Source organism: Diospyros lotus, chromosome 14 (genome assembly GCF_014633365.1).
Source record: "Diospyros lotus cultivar Yz01 chromosome 14, ASM1463336v1, whole genome shotgun sequence".
NCBI lineage: Eukaryota > Viridiplantae > Streptophyta > Magnoliopsida > Ericales > Ebenaceae > Diospyros > Diospyros lotus.
The window spans coordinates 34,514,446-34,531,856 of record NC_068351.1 but is presented as its reverse complement, the minus strand read 5'-3'; the positions used below and the strand labels follow the sequence as shown (position 1 = coordinate 34,531,856).

Sequence of the window (17,411 nt, the reverse complement as noted above, 5' to 3'; positions counted from 1 at the left end):
ACGAGGAGAATGAGCAAATGATGTTCCACTGTCAAATTTTTGTTGTCGTAGTAAAACCATAGACTACCTCCACAAGAAAACACTCCAAAGGCCAAAGTTCCATCCAACATATAAAACAATAATTTCTATTCCCCACTCTCCCTATCGCTCTCATTCCATGTTTTACTTGCCATGCTCTTATCATCATATGTTGAAGTCTTAGTTTTTGTCATTAGGTGGGACCACGTATGTGAGTTTTAACTTGTTAATGATCTATATTTATAGTAATATCTTGTGTGTGGTCATTGTGGTTTCTTATATATCAAGTTGTTCTTATTTTTACTTCTCTCATTCTGTCTACCACTTTACTTATCAGAGTATCCATTAGTTTTCTTCTCGCATAATCAAAATATATAATTGTTAGAATCTCATAGTTAGTGATTTGAATCGTCGTGTGATTTGATACAATTTTGAACTAAATCGATACAAATCTTTGAGGGAATTGAAAATTGGAAAGAGTTGATAGATTGGAAGTGAATCATTTGATTTTTATTGAATTCAAATTTAGAAAAATATGAACACTAATTGTAATAATATTTATACTTTATGTAGGTCTAGAGAATTTAAAGATTAATGGAAAAATAAATAGTAAAAATTGTCAAAATTATAGAAATTAAATTGATTAATGTTGAGAAGAAGAAGAAGATAAAAGACGATGTCACGCGATAGAGAAAAGGATAAGAAGATAAGTTTATAATAGTGATGAAGAAAATAATATTAATGTTGACGTTGACATTGAAAATGATTACTTAGAAATTAAAAAATAATGATCATAATAATTAATAAATTTTTATATGTTTAATCAAACGATTAACAAACTAAATACATATTGATTTAAAAACTCTATATCAAAGTATGTTAATCTTCTCTCATGTGTTTGTGCCTAAACACACGTTACGTATTGTCAATCCCTTGTGGTATTTTCGAATACAAAAATAGTATAAAAAACTATTTTCTAACCACCATTGATATTATAAGATGTTTATGTCTACAAGCAATTGTCTCTGACACACATTTTACATGCTATTGTTTCAATCATGTTTATTGCCACCTACCCAATTAGAATTGAAAAGTGTGACAATAAAATTGGATGTTATAATATAACTATGTATTGTTTAAGTTTATGAGTTGGAGATAGGCGGATTCAAAATGCTAACATTTCTCGTAAGGTAAATCACTGTCTCTTAAGTCTCTCTACTAATTTTACCATAGACGCCAATGGTAGACAATAACTCCCCCTTCCCTCGACGAACACAATTTACAATTTTTATTGTATTATGCTATGCAAAGAGCAACTATTTTCAAAATCTCACTTAAAGGGTGTTGAGTTGAAATTTTATTTAAATTAAGGATTTTTATGATTACGAAGGATTCAACTATAGGAGAACTAGGAATTGAGAGCTCCCCCCAACTCTTTGGTCATAAGGACGATAATTTTAAGAATGAATGATTATTTTTCTTCAACTCTTATCCTAACTTGAGAATGAGGAATTAAATTTCTTTTACTTTTTAAGTTATATATATATATTTATAATATCTTATAGTTATAAAAATATTTTTTATTATTATTTTTCAATCAAATCATGTATTCGTCTTCTTTTTACTAAATAAAAAGATAAAAAGTCAAGACTTAAAGACTGTAAAATAAGATGAGTTTTTTATTATATTATTAGGTGATCCAAAAGATTACCTCGGTATCCATAAAAATCACAATATCTCATAATTATAAATATATATTAAATATTTATCATTATTCTATAAAATAATTTTCATTTTTGGATGCAAAATGTGAAATCCCTCCCTTCCATAATCTCCGTAACTTACTCTTAAAATTTTTATAGGGGATTAATTCACGGAATCTAGGGTTAAAATTCAAATACGAAACCTACAACTAGTTATATAATAGTCTATAATTCAATGATTTTTTAAAATAACTCGTGCTCGCCCTCAATCAATCGTTGGACTATTTGCTCGGAAACATAATTTCCATCTGTTTCTACTAAATAAAAGTACAGAAGACCGAGTCAAAGCTTATGTTGTTAGGTGCAAGTCCTTCATTGCTACAGTGCTCTACCATTCTCTCCGAGGTCGAGATCGATGCCGCTGCTCTATCCTGCGAAGATTGTTGCGTCTCTTCTTCTTCTTCTTCTTCAATGGGATGACTCAATTGCGTAGAATTAATGTATTCCCAGATTTTTACTTCCTTCTAATGGCGGACAGCCCGGAGGACATGGGTTGAGAATCTTCCATTTCTGGGGAGCTCCAAAAATCTCCATTGCTAGCAATATTTTGAGCTCCAGAGCTGCCTTCTGATACATTCTCTCTATCATTGCTCACCATGTGTTTGTCAAATTGTCCCTGTGCGAAACTTGTCCATACCGCCTTGTTTCTTCGGCCGCGTGGGACCGACGGTTTGCCGTGCGGGACAGCCAGTCTTTATTCGTGGACAAATTATTGCTTTGGGTGGCCCATCGAGGTTGGAATTTTCAGCTATCTCCTACTCAGCAATGGTACGATTTTGGTCAGTTTCTATCTGTTATCATCACTCTTATCAATATATTTGGATGCTGGTTCATGAATTCTGCCTATGTTATCACTGTAAGGTTCATGAATCCTTAGTATGGCTTTGGGTGGTCGTTCTGTATATAGTCTTGTCTTTACTTTGTAAAGAGGAAGTTTTCACATTTAAACTCGTGACCTTCTCGTCTCCTTGTGAAGGAAGAAGCCTACTCGTTGCTAGACATTAGCAAAAAGCAAAAAGTAAAAGACATTTAGGGTTACTAAACTTACACCTTCTTTTTATTTTGGTCACCAAACTTCAATGTATCACCTAATTTTAATTTTCTTTACAATGTGACCATATTTTGAATTTTTTGACTATTTCCTCACCATAAGGTTAATGCTACTTTTAACAAAAGTGAGGCCTACCGAGAGGTGCCAAAATGACAAAAATGCCTCCTCCCTTACTTGCTTGCAACCTCCTTTCTCCTCTTTCCATGCCCGCCACCTCTAGCAAATTCCAGCACCCATTGTCGTCTTTCTCGCTTCGCCTTGCCTTGCACCATGCATCCAGGTTGAGGCGAGGCGGGGCAACGCGAGGAAGGCAATGAGGCGACATTGGGTGTTGGAGCTTGCTAAATGCGATGGCCATGTGAAAGGGAAAAAGAGGAAAGAGGAGGTTGCTGGTAAAGGAATATTTTTGTCATTTTAGCCTTTCTCGATAAATCTCTTTGTGCGGCCCTTGGGCAAAGTAACAAGACTCCTCACCGGAGATAATGAGCTAGCACCGACTAGACTAATATTAATACACATCAGTATTGTTTTATTGGCATACTTGTTGATTGGGTTAAGTCACCCAGTGAATGTGCAACACGGTGTCGCAAGATTCCTTGCTGTCACGTGTCTCCAACCTTGTCTCCTCTCATCGACCTTATCAAGCTCACGCTACCTCGCGTGGACGGCCTGTCCAAAAACGCCGAGGCCACCACCGACGTCGGATTCGATGGTCTCACTGCCTGAAAGCTGCCTTCGACTTGGTCAAGACTCAGTTCACTCGTTTCATTGAGTCCTCCCTGTCGAAGTGGATCATTCACGAATCACGATTACACCCCATTTCTAGGTGCCCCCCACGAGTCACGATTACATGCTCTCTTTTTCTTTTCTTCTATTTCCTCTCCCACTGCCCACTGATTACAGCAACCACACTCTCTTGTCTAGCTATGAAAAGCCCGCCACCCTTATCATATTCATCTTGTGTTGTAGTACTTTACATCAAGATTCGCTTCTTTCCTATTTTGATTGGGTGTCTGTCAATCTACAGTAACTCCGATAATTGCCCTTAGCATTTATCTCTTAATCTAGGGAGTGGATCCCTCTGGTCTGTTTGTCTTTCTAATAGTCTTTACAAATTACATGTAGGAATGGATGAATGACATATAATTTGAAGTGTACTCTAGTCCAAGTATTAGTGACACATATATAATTTATAGCCGCATCGCTTGCCATTGCCCTTAGAACATCATGGTTGCCTTAGTTAGTTGGTGAAAGCTTGAGTTTTATGTCCTTGGTTGAGCTAAAGTATTCCTAAGTGGTAGAAGATTATTGATAAAATTGTGTTAAGAAATGGCAAAAGAAAGTGTTTTAATGTGTACAAGATTCTGTTCAAGCAAAATATTTTTGAGAAAAGTAATTTAATCCTTTTTGTGAATTTGTAAATTTATCTCATTCTTTTAAATTTTGGCAATTAAGTTTAAATTAGATCAATTGGGTATAATTTTATCTAACATGTAAAATCGATTTAGAAAAAGTGTGTTAATATTAACTCGGAATGTCAAGTGTCATATAATAATAATATTTGTGCGATCCACATGTACACATAAGTTAAAAAAAAAAAAAAACAAATTATGTACAATAAGTTATATTTTTTTTAACTTATATATACACGTGGTTCTTACAAATATTATTATTATATGACATATAATATGTTGAATTAACATAAATATACTCCTTCTAAATTAATTTTATATGTTAGATAAAATTACACCCAATTGAACTAATTTGGACTTAATTGTCAAAATTAAAATAATTAAATAAAATTATAAATTGCAAAAAAGATTAAATTATTTTCATGATTTTTAAAACATTAATGGCAGATGTTTTGGAAAATGAAAATGCTATTTAGACACCCAATATGTGAAAAATATTTTAAATTTTTATCATTTTCAATGTAACTGTTAAATTTATTTGACGACTATTGGAAAAAAAATCACGTGACTTATTGTCTGTGAATTTTTAGATATACGCATCTCTCTTTCTTTTTAAATAAACATATATTAGACTTTATAGATAAGAAAAAATAATGTATATGTCTTTCAGTGCATTTTAAAAAATTTAACAAACAGTTTGAGAAAAATCTTATAATATTTTTCAATTTTATCTTGACCATTTCATATTTTGGTCCAGAAAGTATTCTAAGTTTATCTTAATATAACTTTATCTTATTCATTATAATAAACCCTACTTAAATTGTCGTATTTTGTGGATATAAGGGCGGGGGTATTGGGCTAGGCCTCTATTCGTGGACACTGTGTTACTTGTGTAGATGTCAAACGGGCGGGCCAAATGGGCCAGGCCCATCAAACCTGTTGGGCCTTTTTTTAATTTTTATTACTTTTTAAATTGCTGCATACATGTAGTAGTTGCAGGGCGGGGGTATTGGGCTAGGCCTCTATTCGCGGATCTTACTCCGCCGGAAGTGCTCTCCTTCGCTGCTGTTTCGGCGGAAAAGGTCTCGAAGCTTCCACCGCTTGGAGAACCCCATCAACTTGCTTTTCCAACTCCTCAGCTTCTCCGCCGCCGCTCTCGGCGTCCATACGCAATACGTCCCCGGCGGAACCGCGCCGAGGTCGTCCGCCTCCGACCCAAACTCAGCCCAGCCCACCCTATTTTTCCCAGCCCAGCCCACTTGTCTGCAAACCCTTCTCTTCTCTTTCTCTCGAACTCGCTCTCGCTCACGGCTCACCCTCGCTGCCTCTCGCTCTCTGCCTCCTCTTCTCTTGCTCGTCCGCTCGCGCTCGCCCTCGCTCTCTGCCTCTCTCTTGCTCTCGCTCGCCCTCGCCCTCGTTGCCTCTCGCGCTTGCCCTCTCTCTCTTGCTCTCGCTCGCCCTCGCCCCCACGCTCGCGTCGGCCTCGGCGCCTCGCCCCCTTGCTCGCTGCCCTGCCTCTGATTCAGGTCTTCGTTTTACTCCCCCCCCCCCCCCCCCCCCAAACTTCCAGATTTGCTTCATTCGAGCCCAGGTATGTTTTCTCTTCTTTCAGTTCTTTGATTCTCTGATTGACAGCTAAATCTAGATAATTTTTCTATTTTTCGCCCATATTTTTTTTACTTGTTTATGCTTGATTTGTTGTTGAAATCGCTGCCTTTTTTCGGCAAATTTTAAGTAAGTGATTTTCTTCTAACTTCGTGTCTGCTTGCCCATTTGACTACTGCATTTAGTTAGGAACTTAGGAATTGGCGTGGCTGGAAGCCTGGAGTTTGTTATTGTGAATCTGTTATTGAATATTCGAATTGAATATTTAAATCGACCATACTTTTGTCTTCTCTTGTTTAACTCTAGAAATACAGTTGTTGTATTGGCCTTTCATTTGCCTCAAATCTTGAGTTAAATATTTTAATTGTTCGATTATTGAATTGATGCATGTTTTCATAGTAATTATGAGAACATGCACTGCATGTTCTCATGGTAAAATTCATGCTGTTGATGCACCCATTTGCCCCTTTCTGCCAGAAACCTCATTATATTTTGGTCACCACCCTGCTTCTGTCCTGCATTTTGCTTGCTTTTGGATGAGTTGATTTTCTAGAGTGGTTGTAATTATCGCTTTGTGAATCCAAACTTGTGATTGTGATCTGAGATTTGTAGTTGTTTCCAATTGTATTTGAACACTTAACTATGAAGATCTGTATTTGTGCCCCTTAAAATATGTGATTGGCATGATCTTTCTCAACTAATTTGTACCTCTAAATTTGCAGAGAAACCAGTTGTTGTACTTTCTACCAAAAGGAAAAACTTGGTTGGACAATTTTTTCTGAGGTAATATCAAAACTCCAATTCAGTGCTGCGAGGTTAGAGGCAATTTATTTCGTTCTTTTGGCATAGTTGCTAACTGGAGTACTGAAATAATCATTCCCTTGCTTGCTTCTTGGTATTTTGTTTTGAGGCATTTGTAATACTTTTGATTTAGTTAATTGGTAAACTGACTTTATCGACAAACCTCGTGTAAAGTTTGATGGTTTACCTTCGTTAATGTTTGAATTGAATAGGCTTTGTTTTTGGTATCATTCTGTATTCTTAATAAATGAGGTAGTGCAGATATAACAGTACCTCTCATGAACTGTATCTGTGCTTCCGTGTTTGAACCTGTTTGTTTAAGTATGAAGGAGCATTGTATGCTTTTACTGTCACGTCAATTATGAAGTAATTACTTGTCTGGTGTGCGCTTATTGTTTTACTTCTATTACTCGTTGTACCAGAGAGGAAATAATCTGACGCCTTTTCTGTTAAACACAATAACTTAGTGTGATCCAAAAACACCTGGATGAAAACCTGTCATTGGGGTGGTTGTATGAATTTTTTTTACTCTGGTGGCAAGCTGCTTCTCTAGCTGTCTTCTCTCTGACAATAGTTTCACCAAGTGGTTGGACTTTATTCGAGTTTCGATCCTCAGCTTAGAATTAGCACATAATGCTTCTCTTTCAGCCAAAATAAAATCAGTTAGTCTATACTAAATATATAACTAGCCATAGTTAGATTGGCATCACACTAGAATTCTTGCATCCGACCCACATAATGTGATTAAGGCTTGCTGAACTAGAAAGGATGAATCTGAATGTTTATGCTGAACTAGCAGGGTAAGAGATGAGTCAGTGTAAGTGATCTATTCATGAGAGTTTGAGCCCATGTGATGTTCTGGTCCTTTTAACCCTAGATGGAATTTGGAGAATCTGTGTTAACAACAAGGCAATCAATAACTTCATTGTAAAGTATTGCTTTCCCATACTTAGGTTGGATTTTTTGTTTGATATGATGGTAGGCACTACAAGTTTTTCCTTGTTATGTAAATGGTTTTGATCAATTTGCTATAATAACTTTCTGTTTGAAAATTCACGTAAAATAACGTTTGTACTAGAATTAGCTACCAATGGATAAGTAATCAAATTACAAACACCCTTAAGAGACAGTTTATCTCCAAAACTATCCACCCACAAGATCTAATTTTGGGTTTACAAGTGCTCTTTTAAGAAGCAATGCACTCTTGGGTACTATCTTCACGTCTCCATAGTAGGAAGGGATAAATGTAACTCCCCCAGCCCCACTCACAAAAAAAAAGGGGGGGGGAGGGGGGGGTTGAAACACAATAATTGAAAGAACAGAAAAAAAAAATGAAGATGAAAAAATGCAAACTGAAAAATAATTTAAGTAAACAGAAAATTAATATATAGTATGGTTTTAATTTAAAAGCAAATTAGTCAGTTTAACATTTAGGTGTTAATTAGGCCTAATTTATATAATTAAAATATATGAAAATTGACCAGACATGCTAAGAAAGAGTTCAGGTGATTTGTTATCCATGCTATATGTATTCTGTTTGAGAAATAAGTCTCGTTCGTGATTGTCTACTATGATTTACCTACATTGCGATTTTTAATGAAATGTGAAATTTGTGGCGTTGTAGTTTGAGAAATGTTATTTGGGAATGTTGTTACTTGAGTTAAGCAGTCTTTTTAGAAATGCTTTGAGAAAAACTAAGAAAGTGCCTATTAGAAATGGATTGCTTTTTATTGTTATTTGAGGAAGGGAAATAATTTTTAATTCAATGTTAAGGGCCATTAGTCTACCTATCGTACGATCTTTTGTTTCAGTATTTTCTTATGGATTTTGACCTTTTTGGCTGATGTCCTGTTCATCTCTTTTAGGTAAGGTTCTTTCGCTTTCCATCCAACCATACCAGCTGCATCCCAGCTTACATCTATGCTGCAAGTAGAAAACGAGTGAATAGCTTCTTCTCAGCCATTTCATCTCATGATCCATTATTTTTACTAATCAAAAGACCATGAAGTTCACTGCACTAGTCAGAACCATTCCTCGCCACCCCAACCTTCGTGAAATTACCGGACTTTTACAAAGTCGTTCCTTCCAACTTGACTTTGTTCCTAGAGATGCCAAGGCAAAGCCTAAGAGGTACAAGTATCCAGCCTTCTATGACCCATATGGCCCTAGACCCCCACCCTCTGATAAAATCATTCAGCTTGCTGAACGGATTGCTGCTTTACCCTCTGAAGAGCGCATTCAGATAGGTCCAACTCTCAGAGAGAAACTTAGGCATCCCAAGATGCAACCAATTTCAGTAGAAGGAATGGACGCGGGTCCACAATCCCATGGATCCTCAAAGGTCGAGGAGAAGAAGGCGGAGAAGACAGCATTCGACGTTATGTTGGAAAAATTTGATGCGGCTGCAAAAATCAAAGTGATCAAAGAGGTGAGAGGCTTCACAAATCTGGGATTGAAGGAAGCTAAAGACCTGGTGGAGAAGGTACCTGCTTTGCTTAAACAAGGAGTCACCAAAGAGGAGGCCAACAACATAATAGAGAAGATAAAGGCTGCTGGAGGGGTCGCGGTTATGGAGTGAGATTCTGCCTCGTGGTTGCTACTGTGCTGTTTCATCTACTGCAAGCGGTTTGAGCACTTGACTTGAGTTTTATGTCCTTGGTTGAGCTAAAGTATTCCTAAGTGCTAGAAGATTAGTGATAAAATTGTGTTATGAAATGGCAAAAGAAAGTGTTTTAATGTGTACAACATGCTGTTCAGGCAAAATATTTTTGGGAAAAATATTCCAATCCTTTTTATGAATTTGTAATTTTATCCCATTCTTTTAAATTTTGACATTTAGGTTTAAATTGGATTAATTGAGTACAATTTTATTCAACATGTAAAATTGATATAGAGGAAGTGTATTTATATTGACCTGGCATATATAGTGTTACATAATAAAAATATTTGTGTGACTTTTATGTACATATAAGTTAAAAAAAAAAGAAAAAAAGAAAAAAAATGTAACATGTAAAAAATAAAAATAAATAAACTGTGTAATAAGTTTTATTTTTTTTAACTTATGTATACATGCGGGTTTTGTAAATATTATTATTATATGATATTTTTCTCTAAATTAATTTTATATGTTAGATAAAATTATATCCTGAGCTAATTTGAATATAATTGTTAAAATTGAAAGAATTGGATAAAATTATTAATTACAAAAATAATTGAATTATTTTCATGATTTTTGAAACATTAATGATAGATGTTTTGAAAAATGAAAATGCTATTTAGACACTTAATTGTGATACTTATATATTAAGATAGTGTTGGTTAATCAAGATATAATTTAAAAAAGATAATATATAAAAAATATTATAAACTTTTGTCCTTTTTAATATGTGTATTAAATTTATTTGATAATTTTTAAAAAATAAATTACATGACTTATTATTTGAGATTTTTCAGATATACTTATTTTTCTCCTCTCTTTTTTGACAAATATATCTTAAATCTTATACATAAGAAAAAATAACATATATATTCTTCAGTGCATTCTAAAAAATTTAACAAATAATTTGATAAAAATTTTATAATATTTTTCAGTTTTATCGTGATCATTTTATATTTTACTTTGAAAAGTATTTCAAATTTGATAAAAATTTTATAATATTTTTCAGTTTTATCGTGATCATTTTATACTTTACTCTAAAAAGTATTTTAAACTTATTTTAATATAATTTTATCTTATTCATTCTAACAAATGCTACTTAAATTGTCATATTTTGTGGATATACGACACATCAATATACGATTGTAATAAAAATGTCACCACCAGTGTCCAAATTACATTTCCGGTTGAAAAACCGCACCACAAGCAGACAATGTGTAGATGTCTAACGGGCGGGCCAAATGGGCCAGGCCCATCAAATCTGTTGGGCCTTTTTTTTAATTTTTATTACTTTTTAAATTGCTGCATACATGTAGTAGTTGCAGGGCGGGGGTATTGGGCTAGGCCAGGCCCACCAGGTGGCAGGCCATGTCAGAGCTGGCCCACTGACATCCACTACCCCTAGGCTTAAGGATGGGCTAGTTTAAGATGATATGTAACAAAATAGTCTCCACTTCAATTTATTTTATATCCACTATTAAATTTTTAATTTTGTTACAATTTAATCCCTTCTAAAAATTTCATAAAATTCTATGAAAAGTTATCGTGTTATAGACATAAAATAAAAAATAAAAACAAAGAAGAGTGGTTGTCAAGATAACCACTTAACATTTTGAAGATTCTGTATAAAAATATATATACATATATATATATACTTATTTCACATGTATATAAGATTTGTGGTAACATTTTAGTAGGCGAAGAGAAGAATCTCTTTGATTTTGATTGAAATCTTTTAAAAAGTTAAAAGAATAGCTACTTGGGAGAAAACTTAGCAATTTTTAATGAAAAAAAAGAAAGAATGTAGCGATAAAGATTTATAGCAATGACAACCACTTACTATCGCTCACAAACACTATTTTTATATTCTCAATTATTTAGGTATTAGATCGTGAGTTTTAGAGATGATGAGATAATCTAATTCAGAAAGCTATCTGTAATCGAGAACCCCTCGAATTTCTCATATTATAAAAAAAATAAAAATTCTATTCATGATACAATTTTGGTTACCACTAATCATACATGCAACTCCAAAATTGCTAAAGCCAATTTCTCATTTCCTTAATCAAGCTTATAATTAACAACGGGCACTTGACACATCAAGTGATAGATTTATATAAGAGTAGGGTTTTTATTTTTTATAATAGACTCTAATAATCAATTCAGTATTTGATAGTATAAGAGTGAGTATCAATATAATAAATTAAAGAGTATGTTTGTGTCTATTTTTAAAATTATATTCTTTGTATAATTTCATTGGGTAATATCTTTGGCGATGTTATCTTCTATTGGCTCGAAATTTTTGAATCGAGTAGAGGAGTATCCAGAATGTAACTTTTCTAATAAGATAGAAAAGAGTGTAAGATGTAACATTCATGAATTAAAGAGATATGTGTCATAAACATATACCTTAATTTTTGTTGTATCCCTTTAGAGCTAAAATCCACTGTTCTGGGGAAACTAGAATTTGTGGGACATGGTGATGATGTCTCAAGTAAACAAAGTCCTCCAATTGGCCAATTGGGAAAAAGTCTTGAAATTTGTTTGTTTCCGTTGCTACCGGGAGAAAATGTCCCCAATTAGCGCCATGATTTTAGGGTTTAGGTTGCCCTCTTATTCGGCTTCCTTCATTTCTTCCTGGGGTGGGTTATTCTAATTCCAAGTTCCTCCCACGAGGAACCTAGTGTTGTAAAAGATTATGAGGAGCAATATTTTGATTAAATCAAAATAATTGAATTGAATTAATTAAAATTATCGATTTGATTCAAGTTTTAAGTTAGTTCGGCTTGGTTTTTAAGTTTAATAATTTTAGTTATTTTGATTTGATTTTATCTTCATATTAAAAAATAAATAAAAAATAACTAAACCGACTGAAATATCAAAAACGACGTCATTTTAGCACTTTGTTATTTAGTTTTTTTATTATTTTTTTGATCAATTTGATTTTTTTGATTTAAGAATCTATTTGATTAATTCGATTCAATTTTTTACTTAAGTTTGATCTATTTAATTTGAGCAATTGTTATTAAATTGAGCTAATGCTCACTCTTAACAAGGAGAAACTCTAAGAGACTTTGTTTTACTTATTGACTAGTGGCCTGCAACTGACCTCGACCTTTCTACTTTCTCTTTGCTTCGACTGACGATCGACACCAACCTTTCCCCTTTCTTTTTGCTTCGACTGTTGATCAACCTCGACCCTTCCCTTTCTCTTTTCTCTTTGCTCAATTCATGTACTAACGCTTGCTTGTTTGGTCAATTTTTTCAGTAAGTTCCTCTAAGCTTCCTCTTTTTCTATTTTTTGGGTCAATTTGATTTTTTTGTATTCTTTCAATTTTTTAGTTTGAGCATTTATTCGGTTGGTTCGATTCGATCTTTAACAATATTTTGATCTATTCGATTTGACCTATTTGATTGGTTCAATACCGAATGCTCATCCCTAACGAAAAAAAGAATTTTATGCCCCGTATTAGAGATAATTGTCCCAATTTTACAAGAAAAGCAATAAGGGGTTTTTCTTATTTGTATGAAAAATAATACTGTGTTCATTTTATATTGTAAATATATTATTTTCATAAGTTATATTCATGGCTTCTTATTTATAAAAGAGTACACTAATTATTATTATTATTATTATTATTATTATTATTATTATTATCAAATCTTGTATTTTATATTTTAAATTAAACCCACATGTTTTTTGATAAATCATGAATTGGTAACATTTTTTTTTTTTCAATTATTGACAATATTTTTCTATATTTATTTGTATTTGGGGTTGATTGGAATTAGCCTCAATTATGAAATAAAAATCATGTTTTAGACTTAAAACTAGATACTATTTCCTAATTTTCCTATAATTTTGTAAGTAATAAAATCATCATGTATGCACACAATTTTCTATTTTTCTAACATTCACTTGGTAAGCATAAAAATGTTTATGTTTAAAATTATTTTTTCTTACTTAGGTAGAATTTGTTAAAATGAGTAAGATAATATTATATCAAAATAATATTTGAATGCTTTCTGAACCAACATATGAAATGATCAAAATAAGGCTAAAAAATATTTCAAGATTTTTATCAAATTATTTGTTAAATTTGTTGGAATATATTGGAACATGCGTCATTTTTTCTTATTTCTAAAGTCCAAAATATGTTTATTTGGAGCATGTGAGAAATAAACATATATGAAAAATATTAGATAATAAATCATATGACTTCTTACATTTTATGTTCTATATTTTGATTAACAAACACTATCTTAATAGATAAATCTATTAACTAAGTTTTGAGAATATTATTATTAATTAATTTATTTTCTTCACCTTTTGAACACCAATCATTAGTTAGAGCACAAAGTCACAACCTAAAAGACAAACGGTAATTGTTTCCATGTTATTGTCAATAATTTGTGTCTATTTAAGATGTCAAATCTCGTGTTTCGACTTGTGACTCACTTGTCTGATTTGTCTAGTTCAGAGCATTATAGACGGTAGATTTTTGAGAAAGTGAGATAGTCTTTGCCAAAGACTATACATTAATCGAGAACATCTCATATTTTCAACGTTAAAAAAAAAAAAAAACCTTAAACCAATTTTCATACAAAATTTTTTATGTGATTGATAAATATTTGTTTTAAAATATTTATAAAAATCTATATCTATACTATTATACAAACAAACATTATTGTTACGAAATTCTATCAATAAAGTATTTTTGAAAAATATTATTTATATATCTTTTTCTTAAAAAATAAAAAATAACATTTCGGTGAATTTAGTTTGACCTATTCGATTGGTTCAACACCAAATGCTTATCCCTAATTAAAAGAGAATTTTATGTTCCGTATTAGAGATAATTGTCCCATCTTACAAGAAGAGCAATAAGGGGTTTTCCTTATTGGTGAGAAAATAGTATGGTGTCCATTTTATATTATAAAAATTTTACTATTATCATCAAATCTTGTATTTTATATTTTACATTAAACCCACGTGTTTTTCGATAAATCATGAATTGGTCACTTTTTTTTTTTTTTTTGAGAAATCATATTGACAATATTTTACTACAATTATTTGAATTTGGGGTTGATTGGAGTTAGCCTCAATTATGAAATAAAAATCATGTTTTAGACTTAAAACTAGATACTAATTCCTAATTTTCTTATAATTTTGTTAATAATTAAATATTATTATTATATCTTTAAAATTTTTGCTTCACCTTTTGAACACCAATGATTAGTTAGAACACAAACTCACGATCCAAAAAACTAATACTAACTATTTTATATCGTTGTTGATAATTTGTGTCTATTCGATCTGTCCAAACCAAAATGTGATAGGCTATAGATTTTTGGCAGGGTGAGATGGTCCTGCCAAAGACTGTATATTAATTGAGGGCCCTCTCGTGTTTTTAATATTAAAAAAAAAAAAAAACAATCCAAAACCAATTGTCATACAAAAATGATATTTTATGTGATTGGTAACTACAAAAAAATCAATCACATTAACAAGATTTAGACTCCTAATTTTTAAACAATAATTAATTTTTCAAATAACTTTATTTTTACACACAGTTTTATTTCAAACATCACCTAACCCCTTTTTATTTAAAATTTCTAATTTTTTTATAATTGCACAACACATACCACATCAAAGATAGTTGAAGATGGTTTAGGTTTAGATTAGATGGTCAATAATGCCCCAATAAAGAAGAGATAAAGCATCAACTACTACCCCTTACCAACTCCTAATTCTGATTATAATTTTAGTTTTTGACTTTTTCATTCATTTAATATTATATCTTTTAAATTTTAATCATATCTAGATTGACAATTTCACATTGTCACCCACTAGAAATAAGAAATAAAGTGTACTTGCTTTATTTTGTATTCCATTTCTAAATTAAATAACAAACTTACAGAATAATATAAAGTTTTTGTATGGATGTCTACAGTGATATATAATATAAAAATAAAACACATTTGACGTTAAATAGATAAAAGTCCATTAAAAAGAACAAAAAATATTAAAAATTTAAATAATTTTTTGCCCTAAAGAGGTGTAATTTTTTCTTAATTGAATGTTATGAACAAAGTGTGAATAAGATAATTTCACCATCTAAAATTTTTTTGTTAAGAGTTTTAAAAAAAAGATAAATATTATTTATAAAAATTCTAATTTTAATTGGTTCCAAAATATCTAAATAAACGTTATTAAAAAAATCTTAATTTTAATAAATTTTAAAATATTAAGATAAATATTATCTAAAAAAATTACGATCCTAAAGAATTTGAGTAAGTTTTACGTTCTTCTATAAATAGCTAAGGTTTCATTTTAAAAAATATTTTTTGATATGGAGTTTAATACAATATTTTAAGTTGCGTTCTCTTTACTTTTCATTTTTTAATTTTAAGTTTTTAATTCATTTTTAATTTTCTGTTTTAGTAGTCTGTTTTTAGAAAATTGAAAACGCGTTCTATTTGTCATTTTAAAAAATTATTTTTTAAAATAGAAAATTTAAAAACGCGTTCTCTTTAAAATTTTGAAAATATTTTTTTAATAATATTTTATTCAATAAATTTGATTATTAAGTAAATTATAAATATTTAATGTTAATATATTATTAAAAAAATATATACATTTTAAAATTAATGAATTTTATAATATTTTTCCATTACAATAATAAATATGAATAAATAAATGTTTTGAATTTAGAGTTTATTTTAGATGAAAACACTCAAAACAATTTTTTGTTATTTTGAGTTTTATTTATAATTTTTTTTTATTTTCAAAAATAGTAAAGAGAACGCGCTTTTATTATTTTAAAAAATTAAAAATTAAAAATAACTTGAAAACAGTAAAGAGAATGTAACCTTAGTTTTTAGTGTTTGATTTAAAAATTTAACTATTTACATGAAGACTTACTTGCTTGATTGTTTTCTTACTTGTAGACTCTAAGTGACTTGATGATGATATTTTTAGTTAATAAATTTATTATAATATTCAAACAATAATAATATTATACATAATATTTTACACTATCTTATATTCATTTTCACCTCTAATTTTCAGGAAAAAAAAGAAAATAAAAAAAAAAGAGAAATCAAAACAAAAACAAAGAGAAAATCAAAAGAGTCCGATAGAAGAAAACAAATTCGAAAGCTAAAAGGACACGTGCCAGATGGAGAGACAGGGCAGGAACGCGGTTTCCTGCTCCACCCGACACGTTACCGCCCTTCGACTCCCCGTCATTGGCGCTACGTCGGCGACACCACCGCCAAACCAAGAGTCACTCTATCCGCGGATCTTACTCCGCCGGAAGTGCTCTCCTTCGCTGCTGTTTCGGCGGAGAAGGTCTCGAAGCTTCCACCGCTTCGAGAACCCCATCGACTTGCTTTTCCTACTCCTCAGCGATTCCGCCGCCGCTCTCGGCGTCCATACGCAATACGTCCCCGACGGAACCGCGCTGAGGTCGTCCGCCTCCGACGACGACGGAGGATCACGGTGCTTGAACAGAAGCTTCTTCAGACAAGCGCGAGTCGATAACAGAGTCGAAGGATTGGAAGAAGTGAAGTCGGTGTTGAGAAACAGAGGAGGAGAGACTGGCCGGATCTGGCCATTGTGGAAGATCTGATCAGCCGAAATCGGAGACGACACCGACTCTCTGCTGCACACAAAAGAGAAGTCGAAACCATCACCATCACCGCCTTCATCATCATCATCATCATCATCATCATCATCTTCTTCTTCTTCAGTCGATTTACCGCCTTTTTTATCTTCGAATACAGAATTCGACTCTGGAGCGAATTCTCCGACAACTGTAGCGGACATCTCTGCGAGCTCAGTAGCGGATGAACAGGTGGAGCTGCAGGGAGAAGAGAAGGAGTCCATCGGCCTCGGCTGCATTTGGAGGTTCATCTGATTCTCACTTCCCAAAAGTCTCGCCGTTACCTTTACGAGAGGATGGCCGGATAGAGACAGATAAACAGTCAGTTACAGATTCCTTCCACAACATATTCGGGAAGTGAAGTGGAGACGGATGGGCGCTTTATAGGGATTTTCCTGTCTCGTACTCCCAACGCGTACAAATGATTTTGGCTTAATA

The 17,411-nt window shown here is 32.4% G+C and overlaps 2 protein-coding genes across 2 annotated transcripts; one reads left to right on the top strand and one right to left on the bottom strand.

Annotated features, from left to right (window-relative positions):
* Window positions 1–5,251: 5,251 nt before the first annotated feature.
* LOC127790664 (uncharacterized) lies at window positions 5,252–17,397 on the bottom strand. The gene is made up of 2 exons (XM_052320252.1): window positions 16,778–17,397; window positions 5,252–5,443 (listed from the first exon to the last, which is right to left on the bottom strand). The coding sequence occupies exons 1-2, from the start codon at window positions 17,222–17,224 to the stop codon at window positions 5,267–5,269; spliced, it is 624 nt and encodes a 207-aa protein (XP_052176212.1). The 5' UTR covers window positions 17,225–17,397; the 3' UTR covers window positions 5,252–5,266.
* On the top strand, window positions 5,435–9,453 carry LOC127790665 (uncharacterized). Its single transcript, XM_052320253.1, has 3 exons — window positions 5,435–5,835; window positions 6,572–6,632; window positions 8,516–9,453. Exon 3 carries the CDS (start codon window positions 8,653–8,655, stop codon window positions 9,226–9,228), a length of 576 nt encoding a protein of 191 aa, XP_052176213.1. The 5' UTR covers window positions 5,435–5,835; window positions 6,572–6,632; window positions 8,516–8,652; the 3' UTR covers window positions 9,229–9,453.
* Window positions 17,398–17,411: the final 14 nt, after the last annotated feature.

Coding starts and splice junctions, on each gene's coding strand:
- LOC127790665 (XM_052320253.1), top strand. CDS start 8,653: ATGAAGTTCACTGCACTAGTCAGAACCATTCCTCGCCACCCCAACCTT.
- LOC127790664 (XM_052320252.1), bottom strand. CDS start 17,224: ATGAACCTCCAAATGCAGCCGAGGCCGATGGACTCCTTCTCTTCTCCC. Junction 5,444..16,777: donor CGTCGTCGGAGGCGGACGAC/CTCAGCGCGGTT, acceptor GAGGCGGACGAC/CTCGGCGCGGTTCCGCCGGG.